The 10,762-nt window shown below is 37.6% G+C and overlaps 1 protein-coding gene across 3 annotated transcripts in view; it reads left to right on the forward strand.

The window, feature by feature from the left end:
- Positions 1-10,762, forward strand: part of ABCD3 (ATP-binding cassette, sub-family D (ALD), member 3) — an 82,454-nt gene that overhangs the window by 66,467 nt on the left and 5,225 nt on the right. For all 3 annotated transcript variants that reach the window (XM_014542681.1, XM_014542679.1, XM_014542680.1), the window contains 3 exons: positions 32-151; positions 5,371-5,475; positions 7,561-7,617. In XM_014542681.1, the coding sequence (XP_014398167.1) occupies positions 32-151; positions 5,371-5,475; positions 7,561-7,617 (282 nt within the window). The remainder of the gene's footprint in view (positions 1-31; positions 152-5,370; positions 5,476-7,560; positions 7,618-10,762) is intronic.

Consider the following 10,762-nt stretch of genomic DNA (forward strand, 5'->3'; position numbering starts at 1 on the left):
TTGATTTCATCTTTAATCATTTTTCTGAAAGGTACTGAAGGAATACTTAGATAATGTCCAGTTGGGTCATATTCTTGAACGCGAAGGAGGCTGGGACAGTGTTCAGGATTGGATGGATGTGCTCAGTGGTGGAGAGAAGCAAAGAATGGCAGTAAGTATACTCCGAAGACATTGCACAAAAATACACCTGTTTGATTAATCAAGGCACATATTTTTACTTGCATATTTTTTTTAACACAGATAAAAATTTATTTAATCTTAGAATAAGAAATACCCTTCCAAGCATGATCCAAAAGTAAAAAACAAGAAAGTTATTGATATATTGGCTACTTAAAACAAAAGAAAAATATCTAAACTATTTACTTGAAGTTATGAAAAACTGTAAAAAAAAGAATTCACAACATATATTTTTGAATTATGAATAACTTTTAGAAATCAATGAAAAGATTTAAAAAAACATTAGAAAATATAGTTAAAGCATGGTTAAGCAAGTTAAATCAAAACGGAGAAATACAAATGGCCAATAAACATGAAAAATATTTTACCTCACTAGTAATAAGTGAAATGCCAATTAAAATAAAAATACCTTTTAACCTATAAAACTGGAAATATTTGAAAAGAATGATAATAACTAGTGTTGATGAGGGTGTGAGATAATAGCTACTTTCATACACTTTAAAGAGAATATAAATTAGTTCAAACTTTCTGGAGGGCAATTTGGCAAATTGATACAGCATTTTAAAATGTGTATACTGACATTTAATTGTTCACTTCTAAGAACTTATCCAAAGGAATTAACAGGATAAATGCACAGAAATGCCTGTACAAGAAGTTTCTTTAGTGTATCATTTAACAAAACAAAAGATTGGGAAACCTAGCCTGGCCAGTGTGGTTCAGTGGTTGAGCGTCGACCTATGAACCAAGAGGTCATGATTCAATTCCCGGTCAGGGCACATGCCTGGGTTGCAGGCTTGATCCCCAGTGTGGGGTGTGCAGGAGGCAGCCGATAAATGATTCTCTCTCATCATTAATGTTTCCGTCTCTCTCTCCCTCTGCTTTCCTCTCTGAAATCAATAAAAAAGAAGAAAAAATATTTAAACAAGAAAGATTGGCAAACCTAAATATTTGCCAGTAGGGGAACAGGAAGTTATGTAATAATGCAAGAAGATGGACAGAGATGTCCTCACATATTAAGTAAAACAAAAGATTATGTAATGGAATGTATAGCATGATTATCTATATGTACATTTTTTTCTATATGTTTATATAAAAATATAAAATCAGAACACCAAATGTTAATCACTATCATTTCTGGATGTTTCGAATAATAGGGAATCTTTACTTTCTTGTTTATGGCTATCTGTATTTTCTGATTATTCAAAAATAATGAGCATTTATTATTTTTTATTATACTTTCATATTTTTAATGGCAATTTTTATAGTATAGATTAGTTTAAATAATAAAGGTGCTTGAAAGTAACTTGCATGTAAATTTGAAATTTTGAAAAATTTTGAGTTTTCCTGTGAAAGGAAAAACTGCAAATTCAATTATATACCATTAATCCATTTTTTGTAAAAGTTGAGGAAACTTTGTACCATGTTGGTCTTGGGACATACAGTAATTATGGTTGGGTTATGAGATCTCGTTCAATATCTTTTCCCTACAGACATCTCTTTGTCTTACTCAGGCTATTCTCTGAAGTAGCTGAAGATATTAGAGGTGATCAACCCTAATTTTGTTATAATTTTATTCTTTATTCTGTTCTTGCCCCTTCCCTCTGCCATTATATATATCTTTGTGTCAGGGCTCAGTATCTGCTACTTAAAGTTATTTAGATTTTTAAAGTTTTCCTACTATAAAAAAGCATTTGAGAGGAACTATATTTTAATTTTATGATTGACTAAGCTTATCCTTAATCAAATGTCACTATAGAACAGTACATATTAAGAGTGATACTTGGAGTACTCTGTTAAGAGGGATCACTTTTAAAGAGTCATTTTCTAATGGAATATATCACAGTTTGAGCAGATCCAGAGGAATTTTTCTTTCCAGAATATTAGTCTTGTGGAAGTTAGAGAAAACTGCAGCCAAGGAAAGACGACAAAAGAAATGGCTTATTGCAGAATTTCTTATTCAGTATCTTCAGGTTATATTCTACCTTCTTGTTGCCTCCTACTCCCTGATTTTGCATGTTGTTTTTTCTAAAAGTATACCCATCCTATGCAAACATAATATCAACCTAATATTGTGATTTGTTTGGCTAGTGCTATAATATGGGTATAATTTAGAGTGAAGAATGAACCATAAACAAAAGAGAGATGCCAGCCATATTCAAAATGGAAATTGGGCTGAAGGAGTGAAAATTTGAAGTGATGGGCATTTCTTGAATCAATTTAGAGGATGGCTATAGGAATAACTACAAGTCAAAACAACAAATTTAAATTTCTGTACTGTGACTTCAAAGAAAATGGGAGGATAGTCAAGATTTATAAATGGACACAATGGAAACTCAGGGAAAGAAAAATAAATGTGCATAACTAATGAATCTTGTGTGTGTGGTATAAAGGTATAGAAGGGATAGTTTTTATTTGAAGACAGGAATGCAAGGCCTTGAGGAGTGAGAGGATATCTTACAGAGTAAGGGAATGTGGCCTTAGCCGGTTTGACTCAGTGGATAGAGCATCAGTCTGCGGACGTAGAGTAAGGGAATGGGGCCTTAGCCGGTTTGACTCAGTGGATAGAGCGTCAGTCTGCGGACCGAAGGGTCCCAGGTTCGATTCCGATCAAGGGCCCATACCTCGGTTGCCCAGGCCTGGCCCCTGATCAGGGCCCGTGCAGAAGGCAACCAATTGATGTGTTTCTCTCACATCAGTATTTCTCTCTGTCTTTCCTTCTCTCTTCCACTCTCTCTAAAAATCAATGGAAAAATATCCTCGGGTGAGGATTAACAAAACAAACAAGTAAGGGTGTGGGGAAGGAATCCTGTAAAGCCAGATTGATAGTGATAGAGTTGTTAGGAAAACGGAAAAAGCTCACCCATGGCACTGCTGCATGACCGTGCCATTGACAGTATGTTCTGTGTGGGCCAATGTCTGGAGAATTGACCGGGAAATTTAAAAGACAGCATATTGTTTTGCTACTTTCAAAAGGTTTGTGGGGAGAAAGAAAAGGTGAATGCAACAAATATTAACATTGATGAAGTTGGTGAAGTATGTATATTCATTTTACTATTCTTTCATTTATTTAGTAGGATTAGAAATTTTCAAAGTAAAAAGTTGAGCGAAGACAAGACAGTTTTTATAAATTAAAAATTTACATTCACAAATTATAAAAATTATAATTTTTAGGAAGAACAGATTTGAAAGGTTTAACCACCTAAAATAAATAGCGAATTTGTAATAGTGAAGGTTTGTGTAAAACAAATGAACCAAAGGAATTTTGAGCAAGGAGAGTAGGGTTTGAATGTGAGGGAATGGAATACTATTGAATAATGGGAGGTTTGGTGACAAATTTCTAAAAGTTCCTTTAGTATAAATGTAGGGAAATGAGATTATTATCCCATTATTTTAATAGTAAGAAACCTAATTTAATTATGGTATAATTTCCACAGAGCTCAATATTAGCCAAGTGTCTGCCCTTATAATCTAGTTAGCACATGGGTGGGGAACGTGTGGCCCTCGGGCCTATGAAATCATTTGGTCTGGCCCTGCCAAGGCATTAGAGGTGAGTTAATTAAATGTTTGACCAAAAAAATTTTTTAAAATATATTTTTATTGATTTCAGAGAGGAAGGGAAAGGGAGAGAGAGAGATAGAAACATCAATGATGAGAGAGAATCATTGATTGGCTGCCTTCTGCACATCCCCTACTGGGGATCGAGCCCACAACCTGGGCATGTGCCCTTGACTGGAATTGAATCTGAGACCCTTCAGTCTGCAGGCCAACACTCTATCCACTGAGCCAAACTGGCTAAGGCAAGCAGGCTAATTTTTAACCAGTTAGCTGCCACACGTCCAAAACGGAAACCATCCCCACAAGCCATGATATTTTGAATTTAATTGCGTCTATAGACACTTATGGTGTACAAAGGGTTAAGTTGATGCTTTTGTATGGCCCGAGAATCTATACTAATAAAAGGGTAACATGCTAATTAGACCGGATAGACCAGACGTCTTCCGGACATCCTTTTGGACAAAGCCACGGTGGCGGGGACCGTGACAGAGGTGGTTAAGGGCGATCAGGCCGGTAGGGGAGAGCATTTAGGGGTGATCAGTCCGGCAGGGGAGCAGTTAGGGGCATCAGGCAGGCAGGCAGAGGCTGTTAGGGGCGATCAGGCAGGCAGGCAGAGTGGTTAGGGGCAATCAGGCAGGCAGGCGAGCGGTTAGGAGCCAGCGGTCCCAGATTGCGAGAGGGATGTCCGACTGCCAGTTTAGGCCCAATCCCACAGGGGTCCCGGATTGGAGAGGGTGCAGGCCGGGCTAAGGCCCCCCCCGTCCCCCCACTGGGCCTCTAGTGGTGTTATAAATATCCAAATGACCTTTGGCAGAAAAAAGGCTCCCCACTCCTGTGTTAGGAGATCCGAATATTCTCAACTAACTGTAATACAAGGCAGTATATAACTACCAAAAAAGTGCACTGGGAAAATGATGAGGAAAAGTAGATTGTGACTGGCAGATCCTGTTTAATTCTTCCAGCAGCCCTGTGAAGTCATTTGTTAGACAAAGGATCAGAATAAATAATTACCAGAAAATAAAACACATATAGAAAGTAAACGTGAGAAAATGTTCAGCATTTCTGCTAATCAAAGAAATGTAAGCTATAACAATCTTGATGTTAATTTTTACTTACAAAATTAGCAAAGGCTTTAAAAAACGAACAAGCTGATGAAACAGGTGCACAAAAAATTATTGGTGGGAATATTGATAACAATATTAATATTGACAATGTAATATTAATGGGCATTACTTAAGCAACAAAACATTTAAAGGTAGACATATTTTTGTACCTGAGCCATTTATGAGTCTGACTTGTAAGATTTTTGGTTTAAATATGTACCCTTTAATCTTGTGTAGAGAACTTTCTTTAATATTAGTTGAAACTCTGCTTCACCTCATATCAGTCCTGAAAGTTTTGTTTTACTCTGAACAATATTTCCTATGCATTACATTTCTCTTTTTGTTCAGGAAATAATAGAAACAACTAGGTTTATTTACATTGCTTTCATTTCTGGGAAATAGATTTTTTTGAGTTAGAATAATTTTCATATTTGCTTTATAAGACTGTAAGTGCATACTTAATTTAAAGTAAACCTATTTTAGCTTATTAACTTATGCATGTGATTATACAAAATATTAAATTTTTTTGCTTCAGATGGCAAGATTATTTTATCATAAACCCCAGTTTGCCATTTTGGACGAGTGCACCAGTGCAGTGAGTGTGGACGTGGAAGGCTACATCTACAATCACTGTCGAGAGGTAAGTGGACAGGTTTGCAGTGTGAGGGTCCATGTCCTCCTTCCTGCTTTACTCTGTGTCCAACCAAATAGCTACCCAAAGAGAAGATTCTAAATTATTAAGTAACAAAATTACTATCAAAGGAAGATATCTCGCTTTAACAAGGACTTTAAGGTGATTATAGATATAAGAAGAAGTAAATGAATTCTGTATATAATTCTCTTTAGCCACATCTTAGATATGAAACAAAAAATATATTTAAACTTATTTTTCTTTTACCTTATTCCCTATATTAAGAGTTAATAAACGTATATTTTTAATTTGTTCCATGAACTTTACCTAAAAATGATTTGTGTGTGTGTTTTTTTGTTTGTTTGTTTGTTTTAATCAAGAAAATGCAACAGTAATCATTTGGCAACTTTAATTTATTCATTTTTTCCCTCTGGCCTAGGCAGTATTTTACCAAAGCTTCTTTTAGTAGCCTTTTCTGGGGCTATCTACATTGGTTCCGTTCTATTCAGTAGTCTCAGTTGTTGTTTTTTTTTTTTCCTGTGAGAGATTATCACTAACATCTATACAAAATTTGGAACAAAATCCAAAAAGAATTTACATAAACAAATGAAATACAGAGTCTTTTAACATTTTGTAGCTGTTTTTTAGGAGTTTATAATAAATATAAAAGGTCATGTTGCACAGGAAGTATGAATTCCTGCTACTCCCAGTGTGGTCATGGATCGGCATATACATCACCTGAGAGCCTGTTAGAAATGCATATATATAATATGCTTTTTAAAAATATATAATATATATTAAAAAGCATATATATAATATGCTTATTTTGTCCTACAGTTCCTAACCAATTTGAGAATCCTTCCATAAGGGAGCTAAACTTAAGACGTTTAAAGTTTTAAGTGATATCACTTTACATTATCACTTCATACAGCAGACGTGTAAATACAACATTGGGCACTTAAATCTCATGATAGAAGTGATCCAGAATATACTTACTGCTGATTTTTAAAAAAAATTATCACATGACAATAAGATTTAGAACTCATGATGGAAAGTTCCTGGATACAAACAATGATGTAGAGCAGGATTTCTCAGTCTCAGCTCTGTTGACATTTTGGGCTGGATAATTTCTTAGTTGTGGGATGCACCATAGGCTATTTGGCAGTGTTTTTACCTCTGCCTGTTAAATGTCAATAGATGCTCAGTTGTGACAGTCAGAAGTGTTTATGGACATTGCCAAATGTCCTCTAAGAGACAAAATCACACGCATACACCACCACCTAGTTGAGAACCACTGATCCAAAGCAATTAGTTAAATTAGTGTTGTTGTTTTTTTACATATGAAGTTCAGATATGTGGAAGCTTATTTGCAGTCTAAATCCAGTAAGTTTTTTAAAACCAAAAGATTTTTCATTATTTTCTGGCAAGCTCACTGGGTAGCCAAACCTGGTCTGAACTAACAAAAGGTATTTAAACTCCTTTAACTATCTCACTGTCAGTGTCTACACGTGTTGCAATAGAAATATTTATGTGTTTAATTATAGAATTTGTCCCAGGACCCTCTGGGGGTGGTAAATACTGCATTTCCAAAATCTGAATTCAAAGACAAATTCCAAAACAGGGTTTTCCAGAAAGGATGATGACACTGTGTTTAAAAAGCAAATTGATCTTGACCTTTTGCTATTTCTATCATTCTTATACTTTTTTCATGTATTTTTCACAATAAGTAGAAAATGTGCTAGGATATATATTTTTCTGCCCCAAACAAAATAATACATAATGCTGTTAGTTTAGGTTTTTTTTTTCCCCTTCACTGATATCTGTTCATTTTTATTATGTGGTTGATGGCCTATGCTTTGTATTACCTTGAACATTTGACATCAATTGTAATTTTTTTCTCTTTGACATTGATTTTTTAACTATAGCTACTGAAGACCATCATCTTAATATCTTAAACCAGCGGTCGCCAACCGGTGGTCCACTGGTGGTCCGTGAGGTCCAAAAGGTTGGCGACCGCTGTCTTAAACTATATAGAGTGGTTTAAATTGTAATCTATGTTATTGCTATAAACATAAGTCATTTTCTTTGTAATAGGTTGGCATCACCCTCTTCACTGTGTCTCATAGGAAGTCTCTTTGGAAACACCATGAGGTTTGTATTTCTTACATATTCTTTCTTTTTCTTTTTATCCTCACCCGAGGATATTCTTTCCATTGATTTTTTAGAGAGAGTGGAAGTGAGGGAGGGGGAGAGATAGAGATAGAGACACAGAGAGAGAAACATCAATGTGAGAGAGACACATCAATTTTTTGTTTTCCCCATGCACCCCGACCAGTACCAGGGATCAAATTTGCAACCCAGGTACGTGCCCTTGACTGGAAATCAAACCCACAATCTTTCGGTGCATGGACCGATGCTCTAACCATTGGGCAACACGGGTCAGGGTGGTTTGGAGAGAGATAGAGACAGAGAGAGAGAAACATCAATGTGAGAGAGACACATCAATTTTTTGTTTTCCCCATGCACCCCGACCAGTACCAGGGATCAAATTTGCAACCCAGGTACGTGCCCTTGACTGGAAATCAAACCCACAATCTTTCGGTGCATGGACCGATGCTCTAACCATTGGGCAACACGGGTCAGGGTGGTTTGAGATTTATTGGAGTATATTCCCTTATATACATATACCTTAAGGGAAAAGGTTGATTCTGTTTCAGTCTTAGAAAATGAAAGAGGATTTCCTTAAATATTATTGTAATTGTCAGTTTTGAAAGTTAAAATATATGTAAACAATCCCTTGTTATATACAATGAATATTAGAGAACCAGTTAGTGGTTCTCCAGTTTTAGCTATCACTATTATATAATAACTGACTAAAATTTGCATAATTTTATCACAGCTGTGGCCAAGTAAACTTTTTCTTACCATCCAGTATTAACAGAAGGGGAAAGAGTCTTCAAAAGGATTAGATCCCCAAAAGTCTAGGGACACTTTTAGTGGAGATCAGGATGACAAGGAAACTGAGTGTTGTCAGCTATGTGCATCATTGCACTGTGATAAAGTAGAATTCATTAGGTAGTCACCACAATTTGCAAAGATATTCTAGTGAGGTTTACACTGTGCAGACATCTTATTCTTGCCATTCCAGCAGTGCCACTCTCAAGATGGCAGGCAGTTCTTTTCAACTCTTAGTATAAAATGATCAAACCCTAAAAATAAACCCAGTTTAATTCATTTTACTATTCTTTAATATATGTTTTTATTGATTTCACAGAGAGGAAGGGAGAGGAAGAGAGATAGAAACATAGTGATGAGAGAGAATCATTGATTGGCTGCCTCCTGCACGTCCCCTACTGGGGATTGAGCTGGCAATGCGGGCATGTGTCCTGACCGTGATCTCCTGGTTCATGGGTTAATGTTCAACCACTGAGCCACACCAGCCGAGCTCATTTTATTTTATTTCCTTCTTTTTTTCTTTCCCCTTCCTGCTTTCCTTCTTATTTTTCCTTCCTAAAAATACAGAAAATTTAGGTAAAAGAAAGGGTCTGAGAAAAGTTGGGACAGTGGTAAGCATATCTTATCCTATGAAGTACATCGCTGTTTGAGCACCTTTTGTGTCAAGTACTGGGCTACGGTAAGTGTCTGAGGGATTCAGAGTACTATCTTTACCTGCAAGAACCTATAGTTTAGATCAGCGGTCGCCAACCGGTGGTCTGCGGACCACTGGTGGTCCGTGAGCTCCGAAAGGTTGGAAACCGCTAGTTTAGATGACAGTGTACAAATGATAAAATAAGCATGGGACTGAAGTCAGAAAACCTGGGTTCAGACACCACTGTTTCTGGCATCAATTGCTTTCTTTGTGTAATAAAGTTATTGATCCTTATCTGCCTGTCTCATAGATTACCTTGAGGATCAAAGAAACAGCCTATATGAAAGTACTTCATAAGGTGTAGTGAAATTCCATATAGCTGTGTGACTTTTAAAGATAGTTTTGCCCTGGCTGGTGTATCTCAGTAGTTGGAGCATTGGCCCTGGCACCGAAGGTCCCCGGGTTCAATTCCCTGTCAAGGGCACGTACCTGGGTTACAGGTTCGATCCTTTGCCCAGGTCGGTTTGAGCAGGAGGTAACCTATCAAAATGTCTCTCTCACATCAATGTTTTTCTCTCTTCTTTTCTCTCCCCCTCTCCCTTTAAAAAGCAATGGAAAAAAATACCCTCAGGTGAGGATTAACAACAACAAAAGGTAGTTTTTATCTTACGGCATTATAATTTGTCCATATTTTCATGAATTGAATGAGAGATTGAATAACTAGAAATCAAAGCAGTTTAACATATATCCAAGCCTTTGTGTTTTCTTTTTTTATTTTCATCTGAGCATATGTTTATTGACATTAGAGAGAGAGGACAGGGATAGGGTGGGGGAGGGAGAGAGAGAAATGTCAATTGGTTGCCTCTCATATGTGCTCTGACTGGGGATTGGATCCACAACCTAGGTATGTGCCCTGATCGATAATTGAACCCACAACCTTTTGGTATATGGGTTCCAATCAAATGAGCCACCCAGCCAGGGCAAGTCTTTGTGTTTTGTTTTCAGTGAAGTTCATAAACAGGACAGTGAGAAGTCTTGGGTTTTACCTCTCCTTGTCTTCTGGAGATATGTATAGATGAGTAGGAAAATAACCATCAGGCCAGTACCATGTGAAGGAGGGGTGACAGGAAGTATAGCAAAGTTAGAGCCAGAATAGCTAAGAAATAAGTATAGAAAACAGGAAAACAGAAGTCTTTTCTGTCAATAAAAAGCCACTAAACAGAAGGTTTTATTAACCACTAGAGGCCTGGTGCATGAAATTCGTGCATGGGGGTGGGGTCCCTCAGTCTGGACTGTACCCTCTCCAATCCGGGACCCCTCAGGGGATGTTCGACTGCTGGGATCGGGCCCCAACCGGCAGTCGGACATCCCTTTCGAAATCCGGTTCTGCTGGCTCCTAACCGCTCACCTGCCAGCCAGCCTGATTCCCCTAACTGCTCTCCCCTGCCAGCCTGATCCCTCTAACTAGTCTCCCCTGCCAGCGTGATCCTCCTAACTGCTCTCCCCTGCTGGTCTGATCCCCCTAACTGCTCTCCCCTGCCGACCTGATCTCCCCTAACCACCTCTGCCTCGGTCCCGCCACCACGGCTTTGTTCAGAAGGATGTCTGGAAGGTCGACCAGAAGATGTCCGGTCTAATTAGCATATTACCCTTTTATTAGTATAGACTAGAGGCCCGGTGCACAAAAATTTGTGCACTCGGGGGGCG

Source organism: Myotis brandtii, unplaced genomic scaffold (assembly GCF_000412655.1).
Source record: "Myotis brandtii unplaced genomic scaffold, ASM41265v1 scaffold311, whole genome shotgun sequence".
Lineage (NCBI taxonomy): Eukaryota > Metazoa > Chordata > Mammalia > Chiroptera > Vespertilionidae > Myotis > Myotis brandtii.